At 36.4% G+C, this 23,497-nt stretch overlaps 2 protein-coding genes across 4 annotated transcripts; one reads left to right on the top strand and one right to left on the bottom strand.

The window, feature by feature from the left end:
- Positions 1-1,175: 1,175 nt before the first annotated feature.
- Positions 1,176-12,771, top strand: LOC111803501 (ankyrin repeat family protein / regulator of chromosome condensation (RCC1) family protein). Of its 3 annotated transcripts, none has more exons than XM_087127671.1 (13): positions 1,176-1,300; positions 2,630-3,316; positions 4,434-4,611; positions 4,699-4,918; positions 5,305-5,444; positions 5,651-5,940; positions 6,103-6,315; positions 6,403-6,894; positions 7,390-8,052; positions 8,543-9,088; positions 9,199-9,681; positions 9,947-10,080; positions 11,790-12,771. In XM_087127671.1, the coding sequence occupies exons 2-11, from the start codon at positions 3,041-3,043 to the stop codon at positions 9,427-9,429; spliced, it is 3,249 nt and encodes a 1,082-aa protein (XP_086983797.1). In that variant the 5' UTR covers positions 1,176-1,300; positions 2,630-3,040; the 3' UTR covers positions 9,430-9,681; positions 9,947-10,080; positions 11,790-12,771. The 3 variants fall into 3 exon arrangements, with proteins under 3 accessions (XP_086983797.1, XP_086983796.1, XP_086983795.1); XM_087127670.1 differs by having other exon boundaries at positions 4,690-4,918; XM_087127669.1 differs by lacking the exons at positions 1,176-1,300; positions 2,630-3,316; positions 4,434-4,611 and having other exon boundaries at positions 4,675-4,918; positions 12,384-12,771.
- Positions 12,772-20,269: 7,498 nt separating this feature from the next.
- LOC111803206 (Tmem18) lies at positions 20,270-22,810 on the bottom strand. The gene is made up of 4 exons (XM_023687511.2): positions 22,508-22,810; positions 22,312-22,417; positions 20,780-20,928; positions 20,270-20,619 (listed from the first exon to the last, which is right to left on the bottom strand). Exons 1-4 carry the CDS (start codon positions 22,646-22,648, stop codon positions 20,524-20,526), a joined length of 492 nt encoding a protein of 163 aa, XP_023543279.1. The 5' UTR covers positions 22,649-22,810; the 3' UTR covers positions 20,270-20,523.
- Positions 22,811-23,497: the final 687 nt, after the last annotated feature.

Here is a 23,497-nt window from a genome sequence, read left to right as displayed (position 1 = left end):
ATGGGTGGATGAAAATTCGAGGTAGCTAATTTAGGGAATGATGATGAATTTATAATTAAAAAATATTTTTTTGGAACGAGACATTTTTTGAAAGCCCAAAGCAAAACCGCGAGAGCTTATGCTCAAAGTGGACAATATCATACCATTGTGGAGAGCGAACATGGTATCAGAGCCATGCTCTGAACTTAGCTATGTCAATAGAACCTCAAATGTCGAACAAAGGACTCCAAAGGAACATGGTATCAGAGTCATGCTCTAAATTTAGCTATGTCAATAGAACCTCAAATGTCGAACAAAGGACTCCAAGGGAAAAAAGGAGTCGAGCCTCCCGCCTTCGAGGCATAGTAAAAAATGACTGAGACTCCAAAAGAAAAAGGAGTCGAGCCTCAATTAAGGGGAGACATACTTTGTTTGAGGGAGGTGTTGGATGAAAGTCCCACATCGACTAATTCAGAGAAGGATCATGAGTTTATAATCAAACAATACTATCTCCATTAGAATGAGACCTCAAAATGGACAATATCATACCATGTTAGAGAGTCGTGTTCGTCTAACACCCACAAGTAACTCGTGTTGGTCGACTAGGTCTTTTAAAGTCCAAAACTTCGTACGGGTTCAGCAAGTTGAGACCGGTCGATTTTAGCAAGATTAAAGCTATGTTTGAAAATGATCGGATAAGCTTAGTGACAATATCATACAATTGTGGAGAGTTGTGTTCGTCTAACACCCACGAATAACTCGTGTTGGTCGACTAGGTCTTTTAAGGTCCAAAACTTTGTACCGATTCAGCAAGTTGAGACCAGTCGATTTTAGCAGATTAAAGCTATGTTTGAAAATGATCGGTTAAGCTTAGTGACAACCAGAGAAAACCGAAAATATCTAACTATAATTCTTGTTATGCTAACATAAACGACAGATTTAGACTTGGTTATTAATCGCTGTTTAATTTTATTAGATAATAAATTAATTATAAAAAATTTAATATTATTAAAAAAAGTTTTTTTTTAGCTTTGTGAATTGTGAACTGGTACGATGAGGTGTCAGGCTGCAGTTCGTCCACGTGTCAAGAGGAGAAACACTTGGAGAGATCGTGGGCACGTGACATTCCCGATGACACCAGCCATTATCTTACGCAAACGAGTAATTTTCCCAAATGTATAGGGGTATTTTCGTCAAGTAATGTGAATTCCCAAAACTACCCCTCCCAGTCTTGAGAAACTCAGCCTCGTCTTCTAATGGAAACTCTCTCTCTGTCTCTCTCTGTCTCTTCGTCTCTCAGTGTGCGCGCTTTTGATTCCAGGTATATTCTTTGGTGCGCTTCCGTTTCTGTTTCGTCTCTTAGATATATTTCATTTCAGTTCTTCATGTTCTTACGATTTTGAAGGCTGTTCTTGTATGCTCAAATCTTTTCCAAGGTTTTCCATTGCTCAAATATATTTCATTTCATTTTATTGATCTTTTTTGTTTGTTGTTTTCATCTCCCAATTTAAATAGTCGCAGCTCATAATTGGATCGTGCAATTAGAGTTTCATGTGTTTTTTTTTGTGGAAAATTTTGTGGGTTGGTCTGTTTTCAGGATCTCGAGCTGTTTTTGAGAAACGTTTTTTGGTGCTTGGCGTGGTTTTTTGATAAAGTGGTGATGATTGCTTTGAGCTTATAAGTCTCTACTTGTTGTGTGTTCTTGAGGTAGCTGACATTTCCTTTTCTGGGGTTGATTCGTTTTGAGGGGAAATTCTATTTTTACCCGACCTAGTTTCCATTTTAAGGGGTTGTGATCTGTATCTGATTGTTTGACAACTGTTATTGATGTCTTATTGGCTTGCATCTTCTGTGATCTCGGAGGATTTACGTAGGAATGCTTGCAAATTAGCGTCTGTTTTGACGCTTGGGAATCCACCGGAGAACTCTAAATGGGACTCTCTTGTCTTCCTTTCTTCTTCAGCACTTAATGTAATTTACAGAGGCTTCTATTTTTTTTTTTTTAAATTTTTTTTATAGAAAAGATATTTTGAAGAATAAACAAGATTATGAATGTCAGTAGAATTTTTGTACGACTTTGAGTAATTATGCTTTATTGATAATTTCTGATGCTTAGTTTAGCGACAGAAATGTCCTCTGCTTGCTTTCTGAGTTCATGATTTTTCTCTGCATTTGCATACTATCTATTGTCTTTTGGTGCATCTTTTTTTTTTTTTTTTTTTTTTTTTTTTTGAAGGAAATAGAAAAGGAAACGCCTCTTGAGATGCTTTCTTCATTTATAATCTTCTTTTTCGAAGTTTATTGATAATTCAGGAAGTATCATACTGTGTAATATGTACTACAGTCTGTAGATAGGCATGAACTGCCTTTATGAGGTTAATGACATGTTCGGCGTACACATATTATAACTGTGTGTGTTTCTTGTCATGGTTGATAATTGCGATTCAGAGTATGTTTACTTAACTTTCTTACTTAAGCTGAAAACTGCTGTGCTGCGCCTCTTTTTTTCTCCTGGCAGCTCATTCTATTTTTCTGTCTAAACTAACCTTGGTCATTCAGTTCGTCTACAAGTTATTGCTTACTTTTTTTTTTTTACTTTAAATTTAGTTTTAGAAAGCTAACTTGTCTGATGGACCATCTTGAATTGCAGGGTTCTTTTTCACTTGTTTGCACGTGAATTTTCTTGTCGTCCCAAATGATTGGTTTTATGAGTGGCTGCTACATTGTGTTGTCTCAGTAATTATGGAGATGATAATGGAAAGATGTTTTTTAATCCAATAAAGGAATGTGCTATTACCTTATAGGTTGATTTTTGTCTAGGATATTTATTACGACATAGTCTGAGATGAAGGGGCGTTGTTTCAAGTAGCGGATGAGTTGGTTGACTTGGACTTTCTTCTTACCAGACTTCTGTTGGTTGACGTCTTAATATTATTCACTACTGACAACTTTTTCTTAAGAAGCAGTTTCATAGTTGTTTCAAGAGTTGAGGAGAATTTATACATTGTTCTTCTAAAATTTTATATTAGGAAGTAAAATAAACTACTGCACATCTTACAAAATGGAGGTGCTAGTTTCATCGCAAGGACAGAAGCAAAATGTACAGACTTCATTTCGGAAATCTTCATCAATGAGTTCCCAGAAAGATCTATGGCTTGTTGTTCGTGAAGGGTCCTTGGCAGGTGTGGATTCAGCATTGGCACTGCTGAAGAGGAATGGGGGGAACATTAATGCAAGAAACGCATTTGGTCTCACTCCCCTTCATATTGCAATCTGGAGAAATCATATTCCTATTGTAAGGCGACTTCTGGCAGCTGGTGCCGATCCTGATGCTAGGGTATGTTGGTCACCGTTCTTTATTTCAGACTTGGGTTGAGCGACCATTTAATTATCAGTTTAGCTCCCATTTGTATGGTTCTTTTGTATGCCCCTTCTTTCTTTCATTTTTTTCTCAATGAAAGTTTGGTTTTTCATCAAAAAAGAAAAAAAAAAAATCATTACTTTTTTATCATTTATGTACCTTTGCTCCCTGTACCTAATTTTAACTCTTATCTTAATCTTTGTGTCTAATAGGAATGGGAAAAGTCAACTTCTACGGTTTAATTATGTCTTTTGGACTGAACTACTCTCTTTAAAACTATGGACAAATTATTACTCTATTAGTTAACTTATAAATTATAGAATGAGGGTGAAGGGAAACACAAAGAAGAACAATCAGATTTGTTAATTCTGGAACTTCTTCCATTTCCCTGGATTCATCACGATCACCCTATTCTTCCTTTCAGGCCAAAGTTCCTGCAGCAATGCCTTGATGCATTCATCTGCACTTTATAAAAGCAATTGGATTTTTTAGAGACTCCAACGTCTTTTGCTCTAGCAATGAGGAGAAATCCAATTATATTTTTAATGTTTTTAATATTTTGAGTTAGCTTCAGCATGAAGGATGGCAGGTCTTTTTTGGTATCGAGTTTTCCTGGGAATTTGGCAACTAGGAAACTTTGAGGTATGAGATAGTAGATAGTACATGTCTCGTTAGCTTCCCTGTGTCAAAATAATTTTTACATTATCCTTTTTTTCCCCCTCAAATAACTGGTTGGAGAGTCTTCAGTCAATCTCACGGTTCATAGGCAGGGTCTTTGGTGTCGAGTTTTCCTGGGAATTTGGCAACTAGGACACTTTGAGGTATGAGACAGTAGATAGAACATGTCTCGTTAGCTTCCCTATGTCAAAATAGTTTTTACATTGTCCTTTTTTTCTCCCTCAAATAACTGGTTGGAGAGTCTTCAGTCAATCTCATGATTCATAGGCAGGGTTTGTTCTGTTATATTGACCTTCTTCTCTGTGAGTTTTGTTCCGTACAGAGAGCACATATTTTTTAGGCTATCTTTAGCTTTTACTGGTTACTTAACTTCCCATTCAGAAGGTTACAGATGACCATCAATAATTTGTTTCAGGACGGTGAATCTGGATGGAGCAGTCTTCACAGAGCTCTACATTTTGGTCATCTTGCTGTCGCATGTATCCTTCTCCAATGTGGTGCCTCTATCACGTTGGAGGACTCCAAGTGTAGAACACCAATAGATCTCCTCTCTGGGCCTGTATTGCAGGTCGTGGGAGGTGAGCCTACCTCAGGTACCTTTTTGGCCTTCCATTTTATATTTACTCATGACGCTGATCATTAGGCTCAACACATTAATTTTCATTTCCCAGTTGCCACAGAGTTGTTTAGTTGGGGCAGTGGCACAAACTACCAACTTGGAACTGGCAACGAGCACATCCAAAAGCTTCCATGTAAAATAGATTCCCTTCATGGTTCCTTTATCAAGTTGGTTTCTGCTTCCAAGTTTCATAGTGTAGCTGTAAGTGCTCATGGACAAGTCTATACCTGGGGTTTTGGAAGGGGAGGCCGGCTTGGACACCCTGACTTCGATATTCACAGGTTTGAGTCTCTTTGTTCAATTACATAGGATGTATTTTAGTATCTTTTGTCTGCCCATTTCATTATTGACAATTTCTTTAGTGTTCTAATATATATAGAAGTCGTTAGTACATACACCTACAATTCAATTTATTCAGTCATCTATTTGTATGCTTGTGTTACATTGTATAATATAAGGTGGCCAGCAGTAAGAGTGCTGTGCATTCTTTATCGATTTTTTAATTCAATGATCCTAGACTCTTGGCTGTCAAATGGGAGATACTGATGTGCTAGTCACTGTTACAATTGGATAAACATTCTTTCTTTTGTTGAACGGCTGAATGTACTTGTCCAGCTGCAATTTTCCCACATATTTTCATTAGATACATTTGACTTCATTATGACAGTGGTCAAGCTGCAGTTATCACCCCTCGGCAGGTGATTTTTGGTTTAGGTTCCCGCCGTGTGAGAGCAGTTGCTGCTGCCAAACATCACACGGTTATTGCCACAGAGGGTGGTGAAGTATTCACCTGGGGATCTAATAGAGGTAAAGTATCTTGATGCCATTGAGCTCATATGTACAAAGTTTTAAGGGAAGTATGTCAAAAATATTGGATGGTGGCTGGAGCTCATTATTCATTCTCTAAAGGTTCTGTGTAATAAATAGAATATTGGAACACATTGCATTGCTTTTCTTGCCCATTGTTCTATTGATTTCTTAGGAACTGAGTGTTCCCTAATTTTGATCTGCAGAGGGTCAACTCGGTTACACTTCTGTTGATACCCAACCCACACCTCGAAGAGTTAGTTCTCTGAGGTCTAAAATTGTTGATGTTGCTGCCGCAAACAAACACACTGCTGTGGTTTCTGAGTCTGGTGAAATTTTTACGTGGGGCTGCAATAGGGAAGGTCAACTCGGTTATGGCACCTCTAACTCAGCTTCTAATTACACTCCTAGAGTGGTTGAATACTTGAAGGGAAAGGTTTTTGTTCGAGTGGCTGCAGCAAAATTTCACACAATATGTTTAGGGCTTGATGGAGAGGTAACTTTTAAAGATTTGTTGAGCTTGTAAATTTTCATTTTAAAGGTACATTAATTTTGAGCTAGTAATGCTATGCACATACATCGTCATTCTGTAGCAGATTATATGTTGATATCTTTGGTTGGCTTAGCTGTTCTAAGAGAGGATTTTATGTTGTTGCAGGTTTACACTTGGGGACATAGGCTTGTTACTCCGAGGCGAGTTGTAATTGCTAGGAATTTAAAGAAAAGTGGGAACACCCCACTAAAGTTTCATAGAATGAAACGGCTTCATGTGGTTAACATTGCTGCTGGGATGGTTCATAGCATGGCTCTCACTGATGATGGTGCAGTATTCTATTGGGATTCCTCGGATGCTGATCTTAGATGCCAACAAGTTTGATCTCTTGGTTTTATTCCTTTTCTTGTGAACAACTTGTCAGTTACCTATTGATGTCTGATCTCTGTTTTTCCTTTCATGTAGCTATATTCACTTTGTGGAAGAGACGTTGTCAGTATTTCGGCAGGAAAATTCTGGATTGCTGCTGTTACATCTATTGGTGATGTATTCATGTGGGATGGGAAGAATGGCAAGGATAAGCCACCTGTTGCAACACGTTTGCATGGGGTAAAGAGGGCTACGTACGTGTCAGTTGGTGAAACACATTTACTGATTGTTGGTTCTCTCTATCATCCTGCCTATCATTTCAACGGGAACAAGATTTCAAAGAACCATGTTTCCAATAGCATGGATGAGCTAGATGAGCTTGATGAAGATTTGATGTTTCATGATATTGACTCTGTTACTGAGCCATCTACTTCCCCAAAGGTTGCCACTGAACTTCGTTGTGTACCTAGCTTGAAAAGTCTCTGTGAAAAAGTTGCTGCAGAGAGTTTAGTGGAACCACGAAATGCTATTCAACTACTTGAAATTGCAGATTCACTTGAGGCTGATGATTTGAGGAAGCACTGTGAGGTATGCAATATGAAGACTTAGATACTGAAAAAGTAATTTTTATTTGGGACTTCTGCTTCACTTCTAGATGACTGCTTCATAGATCTTACTTTAATCTCAATTTCGGGTATACTTTTCTGCCACTTTCTGCGAGTTAGAGAGTTGCATGTGGTAGCTTCCTGTTCTTCACTAAAATAGATTTCTTGATCAATTGATTTGGTTTCTAGTATAAACGTATTTGTTGCTGTCTTGTTTTTCACAAAATTTATAGATTCTCTTCCTTGAATCATCTTTAAGTTCAGTTTGAGACGTTCTGAAGGTTTTAGGTTTGAGTAAAGCAGGAGAAAATGAGTTGATTAATTACAAACCATTTTGACCAAAATTGCAATCAGACCTTAATTGTAATATGATTATTTCCTTTTCATTGATTTTATTTTTTTATGGTCAAGTTTGGCCAAATGTAATAAAGTCATAGCATAATGTGCAACTAATATTTCATTTGCCACTTGGTTCCAGGACATAGCTATTCGGAACCTCGATTATATTTTTACAGTGGCATCACAAGCTATTGCAAATGCTTCGCCAGATATTGTGGCTAAACTTGAGAAGTTGTTAGACCATAAGTCATCTGAGCCATGGAGCTATCGTCGACTCCCGACTGCAACTGCTACTTTGCCTGTCGTTATTAACAGTGAAGAGGAGGATAGTGAGAATGAGAGTTTAAGGTGCCGAGAGAATCATTTGATGAGTAACATGACAAACGAAATGGAACAAAGATCAGATTCTTTTTTCCACAAAGATAATCAAAAGGAAGCCATTTCCAAACAAATTCGTGCTTTGCGGAAAAAGTTGCAGCAAATTGAGATGCTTGAATCAAAACAGTCCTGTGGATATCTCCTTGATGAACAACAAATTGCAAAGCTCCAAACAAAGTCTGCCCTTGAAAGTTCACTTCTGGAACTTGGTATTCCAGTAGGTACCCTGCAGGCAAAACCATCCTCAATGCCCCCCGATGACAAAGGAAATAAGAACAATGTGCTAGCAAAAAAACATAGGAGGAGGAACAAATGCAAACTAGAGCATTTGGAAACTTCAGCTGGTATTGCCAAATCTGATGTAGAACCAGATCATATGGAGGAGTTCCGTGATGTCGAAATGCCTTCAGTTGCCAAGAAAAAGGTTAGGCGTGACATTTATTCGTTTGTCTTTGTTTTTAGGGGATTAACTTTCTTCTGCAGGGTAAAATTTAAGAATTTCTCACCCCCCCTGTTAATTTGAGGTTATGTATGACTATTGTTTTTTACAACAATTTTCAGGTTTTAAGAACTGTTCTAAAGAATTGTGATGTGATTGTATTGGTTGAAGTAAGAATAACTTCAGTAGTTGTTAAATAGGTCAAACAACTAAAAATAACTTTTTGAAATAATTACTCGATTCAAATGTTTTTTAACAGAAAAAAGAAAAGTAGTTCTTATGGACTACTCAAAACAACCATTTGATTGGATACAACGTTGTCCTAATTGTAGTAATGATTTTGGTCTTCCATTGCTCTTTACCTGGCTCTTAAGGTGCTCCAGTCTTACCTTTTTACTGCATTGTGTTACTTCCTTGATTACGACTTTCACTGATTTCTTTCATATATTTAAAAATGATTGATTATATCCAACAGGGGGACAACACATTCTTTGAAGAAACAATTAACAATTCTGATGCTCTCGAGTCATCCACTTGTATTTCGATGAAAAGTAATTCAAGTTTGTTGAAAGATACAGAATTGTCGAACGAGAGGAATCCATATCCAACAGCTACAAGGAAGAAGAAGAATAGGAAGGGTGGGCTGTCGATGTTCTTGAGTGGCGCTCTTGATGATACGCCCAAAGAGGTAGCTGCACCACCACCAACGCCTAAAATAGAAGGTCCAGCCTGGGGTGGGGTTAAGGTTGCCAAAGGATCTACAACACTACGTGAAATTCAGGATGAGCAGCGCAAAATCTTAGGGAAACAGCCGAATGAGTGTAAAGATCAGGCTGATCTCTTGGATTGTAAAAGTGAAGGGAAAATCCCCTTAGCTTCATTTTTGTCTTCCAAACCAATACCCGTAGTCCCGACTCAAGCTTTTCAAGTTACGGATGGAGACAGAAACACTCCTCCTTGGTGTGCATCTGGCACTCCTCCGCCTTCTCGGCCATCTCTCAGGGACATTCAGATGCAGCAGGTATGCCAGCTTTTCACCTCTCTACTCTTTTGGATTAATTCAAAGTGAAGGCAATTCTTAATTTATTCAAGAAGGAAACGGACACTGCAATTTTTTTTCTCATCCCGCAGAAAGGAAAAAAACAACAGGTATTATTACCGAACAGTCCAAAGGTGAGAACAGCTGGCTTTTCGATTGCTTCTGGTCAAGGCTCTCCCTCAGATTCCAACGGAGTAAACCGCTGGTTCAAACCAGAAGTTGACACACCATCATCGATTCGTTCAATTCAAATAGAGGAGAAGGCTATAAAGGACCTGAAGCGTTTCTACAGCAATGTTAAGATTGTGAAGAACCCATCTTGAAATTGCTACTAAACTGGGTTAGTCAGGTAGCAATTTAGGTTGTGTGGGTTCTGCCTTTCTATTAACTGCTGTAAATGTAACTGTACAAAATGAGCTCACTGTACATCCTCAGTCCTAACTCAACTCCTTTTGATTTTCAAAGTAGTTGACAGTGTAGATACTTGCCCTGATGGTGTAATTTGCAGCCATCATGGAGTCCAACCCCATGAATTCAGTTCATTCAATTGTAATAAAATGGGGCATATAGAAAAGGTATTTATGGTGTTCATTTTGCTTTAGCTAAAAAAAATAAAGGAATACTGTAAGAAGATATGCCGATCCTGCTTCCCTATGCTAGGATTCTGTTTCTCTCTCTCTCTCTCTCTCTCTCTCTCTCTCTGGGTTTGTTTGTTTGCAAGGTTCTATTGTATTCTTAATGGGGTTGGCTTGGTAGGGAAATATGATAGAAATTTGTCTGAGTTAATTCTTTATAGATTGTTAAAATTAATCATGAACCCATGTTGATGCCATTTCACAGGGGAGACTATCATAGTCATGCATGGCCTCGTAGACTCTGACCCATGTGGGTGGACCCCGCATGAGAGCTGCGTGGTGACCATTGATCTTCCAGCATGTGATTGTCTACCGTCTGATCAACAGATGACTAGACAGGTGAGTGGTCAAAAGTGATTGCTTGTTTAGTCTTTTAGCTTATTTATATTTCCTTTTGTTTCTCTTTTCTGCTATCTTTGCATGGAAATGAACTGAAATGTAGGGGGAAATGAGCGACACAGTTGAAAGAGAGAAAAAATGGGAAGGGAAAAAGTAAAAGTAAGAAAAAGAGGAAACAAAGATGACGGGAACATTGAGGTTGTGGGGTCAGTTTATAGGGGAAAAGTCTAAAAGTTTGTGATTTGTGAAAAAGAGAGGAAACCCCACTTTTCCTTGAGATTAATTGGTCAGAATTGAATTATCTTGTCGTATGGGACTTGAATAGGAATGAGAGATCAATGAGAATGGAATGGTTGAGAATGAATGAGATGTTTTTTTTTTTAGGGTGTGAATAGAACAGATGCCATTGGTAACTGAGAAAGGGAGAAAAAGAGGGAGAAAAAAAAAAAAAAAAACAAAGCTCTGTTCTACCGGTTAGGATTACTTGTGAGATTCCACATCGGTTGGCTAGCAGACGTGAAAACCTTGAGGGGAAACCCGAAAGGGAAAGCTTGAAGAGGACAATATCTGCTAGCTGTGGGTTTGAGCTGTTACAAATGGTATCAAAGCCAACCACTGGGTGATGTCCCAACGAGGAGGCTGAGCCCTAAAGGGAGTGGACATGAGGCGGTGTGCCAGCAAGGACGCTAGGCCCTAAAGAGGAGTGGATTGGAGGGTCCCACATTAATTGGAGAAGGGAACGAGTGCCAGCGAGGACGCTGGGCCCCGAAGAGGGGTGGATTGTGAGATCCCATATGAAACATAAAAGTGTGGAAACCTCTCCCTAGTAGACGCGTTTTAAAAACCTTGAGAGGAAGCCCAAAGAGGAAAGCCCAAACAGAACAATATTTGCTAGCAATGGGCTTGAGCCATTACACTACTTCTCGATATTATTTTGGAATGGTGTGTACGCCTCTTCTTATCTTTTAAGGATGGTGAATCTTTAATTTTTCTTTTGTAAGATTCAAGAGAGATATCACATTAAAGTTTGAATTGATATTCCTTTTCAATTCAAAGTCTTTTCTTTACAAACTTGGTGGGTTCACTATTAGGTTGAAGGATTATAAGTTTGCTTCAAGTATCACACCTGTTCTTTTGCTTTTTACACTTTTTCTATGATACCAAAACACTCAGGTTACCTAAAAAGATCGAAAATCATTTATACGCTTAATCATATTTTAGAGTCAAATTAGCCTATGATATACCCAAATACTTGATCGACTCGAAAATACATCTCAACTTGTTAAGACATACATCATCAACCAGAAGTCCAACGTTCAAATAATTACAAGAACGTAATATCACTACAAAACATTTATAGAAGGCAGAAAACAAAGATAAACTCATTTATATCCCGTCTTATCAATTCACAACCGATAATTCCTATCACTATCAACAAACAAACATCCGAAAAACAAAATCTAATCTTCATAACCAATATTTTAAGAAAGTGACAAATCACAATAATGTCAATGAAATCAGAAACATACAAGTTCTTTCTTCCAGTTTGGTTTTTTGCTTGAAAATAAGACCATGTAATATAATTCAAATGTATAATAATGGTGTATAGTATAGAGGTGGTGGTAGTGGAGCCCCATGTCCCCTTCCTTTTCCATTCCTAAACCTATCTTTTAGGCCATCTCTGAGATATTATCTTCCCTGATTTTCAGTGCTTATACTCTGTGATAGAGAGGAGAAGCCATAGCAGCAGAGCTTAAAGAACAATGAATAAAAAAAAAAAAGGTAAAAGAAGTATAGAAATATATTACCACACCGCATATAAAAAGGTTTGGAAGAAGACAAAGTGATGACTCCAAAAACCACCAAACCCCTTTTTAATTATTAGTTTTTTATGCTTTTCAATGACCTGTCTGTCATCATGTGTTTCCCACCATGAAATAATAATGCATCAATTATCTTCTTTCTTCCCCTTTTTTCATGGCTGCCTTCACCTCTTGTTCTCTCTTTCTCTCTAAGCTTCTGATTTTGAGCAGATGGGAGAAGAGAACATGAAGAGTTCTCTTTTGATTATTGCAATGAGATAGGCAAAGGGGTGTTTGGAATGGAGTTTGTTCCGAAATCTTTGTGTTTCTTCGTTTAAAGGGTCGTTCTTTTTCGTTTATTTTGTGTCGTTTTTTTATCCTTTGCAAGGTTTCTAATTTAGTTCTTTCTTATGATGTTGAAGATTGTGTTATTCTATGTTGTTTTTTCAACTAAAAGTTGTGTTCTTCTTCTTCTTCTTCTTCCTTTTCGTCTTTGAAAAGTTCGTTCGTTCGTTTCGTGTTGATTGAATGAAAAAAATGATCTCGGACCAGGCTTCATTCCTTACACGTAGCTTTTCCTTGGAAAGTTTTGGATATGGGAAAGATGAAAGACCTTTGATCAACCTCTGGTAAGCTCTCTTGAATCTCTTATGAGGATCATATATATATATATATATATAGACATATATTATATCTATTGTGGCTCTTTCTTTAGGGTTTCATTGTTCTTAGGAAGATTTGTGAACATGGGATAGCATTAGAAATTATTTTGAGAAAATATGGTTGTTTTGGTACACGATGTTTGATGAACTGGTAGTATGTTTTATTTAGGTGATAGATCAAACTATCGATTTTTTAGATGATAATTAATATTTTATCTACTGAGCGATATTGATTTAACTGTAAATACAAATAATGGGTATGATTTCAGATATGCATCAAAGAGGTGTATCAACTATTGAATGAAACTAAAAATATTATTCAAGATCTCAAATATATTTTTGAAAATAGTTCGGTTTTTTATAATATGAGATAATTGGACAAAAGAATCAATTATTTAAAGTTGCAAAAACTAGGGTTATATGTCACGATACAAAAAAATTTACGAACCAACTCGATTTATAAAATTTTTGTTTATTTAAACCCAATCCAACCTAAGTTCATGATTATGTTGATTTTGGTCATTTTTTTTTCTTTTCGAATCATTGAATTTATTGTAATTTCTTTCATTAATTGTATATATATATTTTTTTAATGTTTATTAAGTTTAGGCATTCGTATGTATAGTTACCCTTTTGTAGGTTGATGATTCGATTTTCTATTCTGGGTTTATAAACTAGAAATACTTTCTCCATTGGTAGCCCAAAGCAAAGTCATGAGAGCTTATGCTCAAAGTGGACAATATCATACCATTGTGGAGACTCGTGATTCCTAACATGGTATTAGAGCCATGCTTGAAACTTAGTCGTGCCAATAGATTGGTAAATCCTCAAATGTTGAACAAATGACTCCAAAAGGAAAGGAGTCAAGCCTCCTCGAAGGCAGTAAAAAATGACTAAATACTCCAAAGGAGTCGAGCCTCGATTAAGGGGAGGCGTACTTTGTTCGAGATGGTTGCATTTAAGAGAAAATTACATCTGTTCGAAGTCACTTGGATTAATTATAATCTTTATCTAACCCTCAAAGTCAACTCATTTGGATTATTAACCCATTTATCAAGTCTTATATTTTGATGATTTTTCTTAATAGTTTTTTTTTTAAATAATTAAAGTTTGGTAGATTTTAAATATGCTTTAAAAAATCAATTTTTACTTTTAAATTTGTTGTCATTTTATATTAATTTTTGGTTCAAAACTTTCAATTTGTAATTTTTGTCCATTTACTACTAATTTTTAGCAAAAATAAAATGTAAAAAATTCGTAATTTTTACTGATTTATATAATTGCATAATTTAAATTTGATTAATTTTTAAAAATTTTGTGTGAAAATTCACCATTTTTAACGGAAAAAAAAAGTAAATCATTTTTTTTAATTCTTATCAAATGAATGATATTCTTCAAAAATAAAATTTAAAATAAAAACTTATTAATTAGATGGTAAAAATTGTAACATTTTTAGGACTAAATAGCAATCAAATCGAAAATGAGTGAGGAGTTTCTAGTAATTAACTACAAATTCTTAAATAAAGTTTTAGGACGGATTAGGTGAATACTCAATCGGGATATCGGTAAATTTTAAAATTTTTGAGAAAGACAAATACAAAACTCCTTAAGATGTCTTTTTTGGACAATACAAACGGAACGTCACGTCATTTGAGTTGAAAAAACGCTCCATTTGATATTTCAAAAACCATTGATCAATAATACTTCAAAGATCTCCGAAGTTTCTCAACGTGGTCAAAAGAAAAGGGTTGGTCATGCCAACTCAAACATTTATAAAACCGAACTTCAGAGATTTGTTGGATGTCTAAATTATGTGTCTGAGTTTGATATGGAAACTGTAGCAAGTTGAATAATAGAATCCTCGTAAATTCGAGATATGTAAACTCTTAGTTTACAAATGAAAAACAGTAGTAAGATAAGAACATTTGTTTGAGATTCGATTCCGTCCACAAAAAAGTTTGAAAGATTATAAACATACAATCTATATAGATTTACAAAGAAACTTAGCGTTTTCGTTAAGAAAAAGTACAAATGTTCTTTTTACTGCATTTTCCAAGTCTACTTTACAAAGAAAACATAGATAACATTATATAGTCTTAAAATAAAATTTTCACCTTCTTCGAGTCATTTCAAGAGTTGTAACTTTCATACTTTATGATTATAATTAATCACTATGTACTTTTTTAGTGTACCATGAATTGCAACTTGAGTTTATCTTGTGTTAATTTGAACAACATTTATTTTCACATGTAACGACCCAGGTCCACCTCTTTGGGCTTTCCCTTACGGACTCCCCCTCAAGGCTTTAAAACGCGTCTGTCAGGGAAAAGTTTCCAACCCTTAAAAAGGGTGTGCTTGTGCTTCCCCTAAAGTCTTTAAAACGCGTTAGGGAAAAGTTTAGGGTTTACCCCAAGGGTAGATTTGGCAGGGGTCCCACATCGATTGGAGAAAGGAAAGAGTGTTAGCAATAGAGCCAATAAGGACGCTGGCCCCAAAGGGTAGATTTGGCAGGGGTCCCACATCGACGTTGGCCCCAAAGGGTAGATTTGGCAGGGGTCCCACACCGATTGTAGAAAGAAAACAGTGTCAGCAATAGAGCCAGCAAGGACGCTGGCCCCAAAGGGTAGATTTGGCAAGGGTCCCACATCGACGTTGGCCCCAAAGGGTAGATTTGGCAGGGGTCCCACACCGATTGTAGAAAGAAAACAGTGTCAGCAATAGAGCCAGCAAGGACGCTGGCAGGGGTCCCACATCGATTGGAGAAAGGAAAGAGTGTCAGCAATAGGGCAGGGGTTCCACATCGACGCTCGCCCCAAAGGGTATCACAATCCACCCCCTTCAGAGCCTAGCGTCCTTGCTGGCTCTATTGCTGACACTCTTTCCTTTCTCCAATCGATGTGCGACCCCTGCCAAATCTACCCTTTGGGGCCAGTGTTCTTATTGGCTCTAATACCCTATTTGTAACGACCTAGATCTAACGCTAGTAGATATTATCTTCTTTGGGCTTTTCTTTACGGGCTTCTCCTCAAGGCTTTAAAACGCGTCTGCTAGGGGAAAGTTTACACACCCTTGTAAAGGGTGTTTTGTTCTCCTCTTCAACGAATGCGGAATATCACATCACATCTTCATTGAAGTAAGTATTGCATGATTGAATGTTTGGGTTCATATCAAATATTATGAAACTCTTGGGATTTGATCTAATAACCTTGTTAAAAAACAAGACCTTTAGACGATTAATAATCAACACAAGAGAAAGTTTTGGAATGGACGACCTTGATGATCAAGAGTAAAAAAAACTCGTTTCTAAACTCGTAATTTATATCACTTCACAAGAGATTTGATCAACACCATTTGAATGACGCTAACATGCAAGTTCTAAAACACAAGAATTTGCAAAGTGAAAACTTAGCTCTCAACGAATCTAAAATAGAAACTCTATTTTTTTTTTAATTCAAAATGTGATGTCTACGGTGAAACAAGAGAAAACTTTATATAGTCTTTGACAAACTTAACGTATAACCTCCGCATTAAAATGACTAGTTAACACATGAATATAGTAACTTATGTGAGTTACAATATACCGTTAACTTTTATACAAAAATTGAAATTATAATTAAAATAATACAATAAAAGAAATGTGTCGAGTCCATCCATGAATTAGGCTCAATAAATTCAACTATGAATTTATTAAATATAAGTTAAAATGCATTTAATGTATCTCTATCTTGAAGCTCAACTGTGTACAACATGCACGGAAAGACTCCAACGTCTTCAAAAAGTTCCTTTAACGAGCTCATCGAAATATGAGTGACTAAAGTTTATTGTAGCTTCTTGGCTTCCGTTCTTATGACAATTCTTTGACATTGGTTCATATTAGAATTTTCTTTTTTCAAAATATCATGTCCATTTGCAAACCGCTCCACGAGAGGCTCCAAAAAGATCCAAAGCCGTGGTCGATAAAGCATACCTCTATAGTCTAAAAAATCAAATCATTAGTTAAATCAATCTTATGTTCGAGTCTTATCGATCCTAAAGCAAATCTTAGTAGAATCGGACACTAACAATGTCTTTTATAGGAAAAATTTTGAAATCTAACAAAGATTCTTCCCGTTTCTTTTTCTAAAATAAATTTTGATCGGTTAGAATCCATTTTTTATTTTTTTTTTGTATATAGAGTATAGTTGCAAGTATTTATTTTTTATTACTGTTGAGTAATTTTTTTGTTACGGTTTCAGATTCCTATATGAAATGTGATAATTGATTCTTTTATATCTTTCGACTGTTTAAAGATTACTCTATATCATATATTGGACGCGGTTGAATTTCACTATTAGATCTGATTTTGGGTCGATAAGACTCAAATAAAAGATTGATCTGACTAATAATTTGATTTTTTGATCTTGGGTAGTGACACGTCCAACCCATTTCTTTGATAAAGAATAGGGGTGTACATTCAACCCAACAACCCGGACCAACCCAACCCGAACTATAAGAGTTGGGTTGGGTTGGATTAACATTTTGGATAGAGTTGGGTTCATTTTTCTGAACCCGAACTGAATCGGTTCGGTTTCGGGTTCGTGGGACAAAACTTTCGAGTTGATCCGAGCCAAATAAAAATATATAAAATATATTAAGAATCTGTCGGTATTAATGGATTTGCCGGAGTTGTACGTTGGCCGGTCTAAGGAATCTCACACCCGAGTTTGACACTAGTGTTTATATAATATACACGCGTTTCTTTTTATTATTTTATTTAATTTCTTTTATATTATTTTCAATTTTTTTATTTAGTTTGTTTATATATTTAAAAAATACTTTAATATTTTATATTATTTGAAAATACATTAGAATAAATTAACCCATAACTATTAATACATTTTATATTATTTTTAAATAATTATTCACACCTTTTATAATATTTTTAAATATATGATTTATTATATAATATAAATAATTATTTCATTTAAGAACATGATTTAATAAAATTTATATATATATAATTTTAAATCACATCCTAAATTCTAATAGGTTTATTATCTATTTATTGCAATATTATTATATTACACTATATTATTATATTACACTTTAATATATACTATTTAATATATATTTTTAGTAGGACCATTAAGATTAAGATTACAGTTAAGGTAAGCATATTTCAATTAAAATATTTTTATATATTTTTTATTTTTGTTATATACAATTACCTTTAAACTAATCATTTTTATAAACATATTTCAATTAAAATATTTTTATATATTTTTTATTTTTGTACAAATACCTTTAAACTAATCATTTTTTTCATTTTTATTGTTTTGTTTATTTAATTTCATGATCTTATTTTTATTATTCTAACTAATTCTTAACCATTTTTGCTTGTTTTTTTTTTTTTTTTTTGAATTTGTGTTTTTTTTGTGTGAATAATTATAAATTAATTTGTGTTTGTTGGTGAGGCAACCCAACCCGAACCCAACCTAAGTTGGGTTGGGTTGTGAAAAGTTTTGGGTTGGGTTACCAATCCAACAAACCCGAACTTTTGGGCTGAGTAAAAAAAAAAAGCCCTCAACCCAATCTAACTCGGACCATATACACCCCTAGAAACATTTAGAGATGCTAGAAGTGTTTTTTTAATCCAAATGGCATAACATCCTATTCATATTATTCAAGGTATAAGAGTTATGAACTTGAATCTATAGGTGTGAGCACTTTAATTTTAAAATTATGAACTTGGAGAGTTACGAGAGTGTACCACTTTTAAAATTGTATTAAGAAAATTCTTCCTATGAACGAATTCTAATTGTCATAGAAGTTAACTTTCGGCTTTCCTTCATCGTTTTATTCTTTTAGGCTAGCATCTTCTTGTCATAGTTTGTTTCTAATGGATCCCAAATTTTAAAATATGATAACATGTGAAATAAAAAAGAATATTAAACATTTGTTTGAAAATACACGACAAAACCCATAAAACAGATAATCGCACTTTGATGGCAGTAACAAGTGAGTTAAGCCTATTCGTTCTTGCATCGCCTACGGCCAAGCGACGTATGCTCGAACCTCTAGCCCCGGTTCAAGAAGAAAGTTTTAGAAAACGGGGGCAGAGAGATTTCGAAAGAAAGTTTTGAAAAATTAAAATTGGCGTTATATGGGAATGTAAGCAAAAGGCAATAACAACGGCTTACTGCATATAACTATCGGGTAGGGAGAAGTTGACGACTCGGCTCACCAAAAATTTGAACACCATAGGAAAAGGAAAATTTTCTAAGTGTTGAGCTTGCCAAATTTAAGGCAATAAGAGGCATGTTGCAAAAGCTCCTCCTCTCAACAAAGGAGCTAATACTGCCTTTGTAGCTTCCTTTGAAACAACACTAAATCAAATAAATTAGTACTTTTTAACAGAGGTGAGCTCTTCTCATGTAACAGCAGACTAGTTTGAATCTGTCCTATGTAATAACTTCAATACAGCCATTCCATCTCCATTTTCAACTGATATGAGGAAGATATTGTGAGATCCCGCATCGGTGAAAAAGGAGAACGAAACATTCTATATAAAAATGTGGAAACATCTTCCTAAAAGACACGTTTTAAAAACCTTGAGGAGAAGTCCAAAAGGGAAGCCCAAAAAATAGCGATGAGCTTGAGATGTTACAAATGGTATCAGAGCCAGACATCGGACGATGTGAGTGATGAAGCTGAGCCCCAAAGGAGGGTGGACATGAGGCGGTGTGCCACATCGATGGGAGAAGAAAACGAGTGCCACCAAGGATGCTGGCCTCAAAGGGGGTGGATTGTGGGACCCTACATCGATTGGGAAGGAGAGCGAACCGTATAAGGGTGTAGAAACTTTTCCCTAGCATACGCGTTTTAAAAACCTTGAGGATAAGCCCAAAAGGGAAAACCCAAAGACGACCATCGGTGGACTCTTCAGTTTTAAAAACCTTGAGGGGAAGCCCAAAAGGGAAAACTTTAAAAACCTTGAGGGGAAGCCCAAAAGGGAAAACCCAAAGACGACAATCGGTGGACTCTTTAGTTTTAAAAACCTTGAGGGGAAGCCCAAAAGGGAAAACCCAAAGACGACAATCAGTGGACTCTTTAGTTTTAAAAACCTTGAGGGCCGAAAGAGAAAACTCAAAGAGGCCAATATCTGCTAACAGTGGGCAATACAAGGGTGCAGAACCTCTCCCTAACATACCCATTTTGAAAACCTTGAGGGGAAGTCCGAAAGGGAAAACCTAAAGACGACAATCGGTGGACTCTTTAGTTTTAAAAACCTTGAGGGGAAGCCCAAAAGGGAAAACCCAAAGACGACAATCGGTGGACTCTTTAGTTTTAAAAACCTTGAGGGGAAGCCCAAAAGGGAAAACCCAAAGACGACAATCAGTGGACTCTTTAGTTTTAAAAACCTTGAGGGCCGAAAGAGAAAACTCAAAGAGGCCAATATCTGCTAACAGTGGGCAATATAAGGGTGCAGAACCTCTCCCTAACATACCCATTTTGAAAACCTTGAGGGGAAGTCCGAAAGGGAAAACCTAAAGACGACAATACCTACTAGCGGTGGACTCTTTAGTTTCAAAAATCTTGAGGGAAAGCCCAAAAGGGAAAGTCCAAAGAAGCCCAAACAAAGACAATATCTAGATCTTACATATATTTTCCTTTTATATTGATGCTGAGCCTTTTAATGGAAATAACTGTCGATTATAGTCCTATAACAGTCCAAGACATTCAGTAAATGAAATCAGTAATGACAAAATATTTCTGGCCGAAGGAATTCCAGATACATAAAAAAGTGAGTGAATGTTGTATAAAGTTGATCACAATAATATCTATGGAGACTATTCAATAAATAAGAAAAAGGGAATAAACAAAACCGCTCTTCGCATTGTACTCCCATCGGTCCAACGATCTCTGAGAAGGATAAGATACACAGCTACAAACAACTACCAGCAAAAGATATCAAAGCTAAAAAAGCTTCACCTTTGGGATTAGTCTTCTTTAGACTGTGACAGTCGTGCTCGATTTCGAAGCTCAGCTCTTTTCCACCTGACTACTAGATAGCATAAGGTAAAAAGTGTGTTTATCTGCCATACAGAAATGAGAGTTCAGTTAAGTGTTCTTGACGTGGAAAACTAGACAACAAACAAATGACAGAGAAATTATCCTTCAATGTGATGGGGCAATTGGATAGTATGGGGTTGTTCATCCGGGACATGAGGAAAAGAAGTAATAACGAGTACTTGCCAGAATTATCATTGAAATTAGGAGCAGTGGCCCAGACCAGAGTGTTGAAAGAAAAACTCCATTTGGATCAAAATAGTTCTGGGTGGCAAAATTCTTCCAGTTTTTGCTCAAGATTCTATTGATTCTTTCAGCAAAATATACACCAGCTACTGCATTACAAATACAAGTATGTAAGTACTCCAAATAAGGCTTTCTTGTAATTGAAATGAAGAACAATTGGAGTTGAGAAATCCATGAAAAAAAATGTGCATATAGACTTGCAAAATATGATTGTGAACATAGGAAAATGTATAACAAACATGATTTTTAAGGGTTTTCGTAGAATGCTGTAATAGCCTAAACCCACCGAGAAATCCATGAAAAAAAAATGTGCATATAGACTTGCAAAATATGATTGTGAACATAGGAAAATGTATAACAAACATGAAAGGGTTTTTAAGGGTTTTTGTAGAATGCTGTAATAGCCTAAACCCACCGCTAGCAGATATTACTATTTTTGGGATGTCCCTTTCGGGCTTCCTCTCAACGTCTTTTAAAACGTGTCTGTTAGGGAGAGGTTTCCACACCCTTATAAATAATGTTTCGTTCTCCTCCCCAACCAATGTGGGATCTCACAATAAAAAGAAAAGGAATATTTTTGTTGGTTGGAATGCCAATTTTTTGCCAAAGAGGACAATCTCTGCTTGCAATGGGTTTGGGCCGTAACAAATGGCATCAGAGCCAGACATCGGGCGGTGTGCCGACGAGGACGTTGAGCCCCAAAGGGGGTGTACACCAACGATATGCCAGCGAGGAAGCTGAACCCCGAAGGGGGGTGGACACGAGGCGATGTGCCAGCAAGGACGTCGGGCCCTGAAGGGGGGGTGGATTAAGGGGTCCCACATCGATTGGAGAAGGGAACGAGTGGTAGCGAGGATGTTGGGCCCCAAAGGGGGGTGGATTGTGAGATCCCACTTTGGTTGGGAGGAGAATGAAGCATTTTTTATAAGGATGTGGAAACCTCTCCCTAGCATACGCATTTTAAAAACCTTGAGAGAAACCCCGAAATGAAAAACCTAAAGAGAATAATATCTGCTAGTGGTGGGCTTGAGCCGTTACAAATGCAAAAAGGGTATTCTCCTAGAATGAAAGGACCAGCAATTAAGAAATACATGAATACGTACGCATCAACATGCAAAATGTGAATATGGATTGTATCCACAGTCATGTATGCAAGCATCAAAAAAGCTTTATGGTTGGAAATCATAAACATCGATCACCGACTTTAATTCCAATCTGCAAATGTAATTATCTACGATTGCAGCCTTGATGCAGCAAATCATTTGCAAAAGGATATTTGAACCTCAGAATTCATCTCTAAGCTCGTGAAGTTTTCAAACCTAAATTCCTAGACTAGAACTCACTATTTTGACAGTACAGAGGATGCAATATGAACAGCAATCAAACATCTCAATATTGCACATCCATGAACAATGCTAATACATTTCAGAAAAATATAAATGAATAACGAGAAATAAAAGCAATAATCATACGTGCAAGAAGAAACAAGAACATCTGAAAGTTCGTGTGCTTCCTGGTAAAGATGGTAATTATCAGCAACAATCCATGAAAACCTAATAATCCGATCAACCAAGGTTCCTGCAAAATTAAACAAAAAAATACATAAAAATAATATAAAAATTCACACACCAGATCCGATGAGAGTTCTCGATTTCGATTGAATTTTACCTTCCAGTCAATAGCGTGGAAGAAACCGATAAAATTATCAACAGCTGGACGAAGACCAGATCGGAGTTCGGAGGAAAGTTTCTGAACCAGATCCGCCATTTGATCCATATGTTCTTCCATTGCAGATCTCAGCTCCTCCATTGATAGAAATCAAATTGAAGAGTCAAATGCGATTATGGAGTGCACACTTCTCTCTCAGCTGTGAGGACTGTAAATTTCGTCTCCTCGATCTTCGGTTATCGTTCAAACCCAAAGCCTCGAGCTCGACCTGAAATCACGGCACGAAACGACGGCGTTCAACGCCTAAATTTATCTTCCCCAATTTTGAGCATTATTAATATTTATTTTTTAAAAAAATTAAATTATTAAAAATATCCCGTAAATTTTTTAAATTTTATATATGTTAAACACATTATATAAATAAATAAATAAATAAAATGAAAAGTCGAGACAAACCCTCGAACCAATTACCTAATGGTTCGTATGTTTAGTCTAATAGTTTGTCATTCGGTTCGGTCGAATCGGTTAACCGAGACAAACCCGTGTCTTTATTATAACATACTAATGACATTTAAAAGTTTTTTTTTGAGAAACGTGCAATAGTCAACATCTCGACAAAACTGTGTCATAAAAAGTATAACTATACGCAACGTAACTTTGGACCTATTCATACGGCTCTAATTCCTCACCGTTTGAGTTCATCATCGTTGTAGTCACACAGCTCTACCCAAGTCTGTAAAATACGCTTAAGACTCGATCCTAACTCTAATCTACTATTATGCATTGTGCAGTCTGTTTCCTGTTACCGATCAATTAATAGGGTAGTTGGTCTAGCCCTAGGGATATCACGACGTGAAGATGACATAACAGGGATCGACACTTGTGGTCTGCCTATGGTCCTTTGCCCTACTCCGATAAGATCACAACTAAGAAGTTGTCGAAAACTTCATTTTTTTCCATCTGTATACTGCTTTCCGTCCTTACTTTATT

The sequence above is a fragment of the Cucurbita pepo genome, chromosome 10 (assembly GCF_057944985.1).
Source record: "Cucurbita pepo subsp. pepo isolate OVF chromosome 10, ASM5794498v1, whole genome shotgun sequence".
Lineage (NCBI taxonomy): Eukaryota > Viridiplantae > Streptophyta > Magnoliopsida > Cucurbitales > Cucurbitaceae > Cucurbita > Cucurbita pepo.
The sequence above is the reverse complement of the archived record's forward strand: the minus strand, read 5'-3'. Positions and strand labels throughout refer to the sequence as shown.

What these genes read in the sequence shown, in the direction of transcription:
- LOC111803501 (XM_087127670.1), top strand. Translation starts at nt 3,041, where the DNA reads ATGGAGGTGCTAGTTTCATCGCAAGGACAGAAGCAAAATGTACAGACT. An exon ending in GGGAGGTGAGCCTACCTCAG is followed by an intron (nt 4,612 to 4,689) that starts GTACCTTTTTGG and finishes TTCATTTCCCAG; the next exon opens with TTGCCACAGAGTTGTTTAGT. An exon ending in GTTTAGGGCTTGATGGAGAG is followed by an intron (nt 5,941 to 6,102) that starts GTAACTTTTAAA and finishes ATGTTGTTGCAG; the next exon opens with GTTTACACTTGGGGACATAG.
- LOC111803206 (XM_023687511.2), bottom strand. Translation starts at nt 22,648, where the DNA reads ATGGAGGAGCTGAGATCTGCAATGGAAGAACATATGGATCAAATGGCG. An exon ending in GTTCTTGTTTCTTCTTGCAC is followed by an intron (nt 20,929 to 22,311) that starts GTATGATTATTG and finishes TTTGTAATGCAG; the next exon opens with TAGCTGGTGTATATTTTGCT. An exon ending in TAATTTCAATGATAATTCTG is followed by an intron (nt 20,620 to 20,779) that starts GCAAGTACTCGT and finishes TCTGTATGGCAG; the next exon opens with ATAAACACACTTTTTACCTT.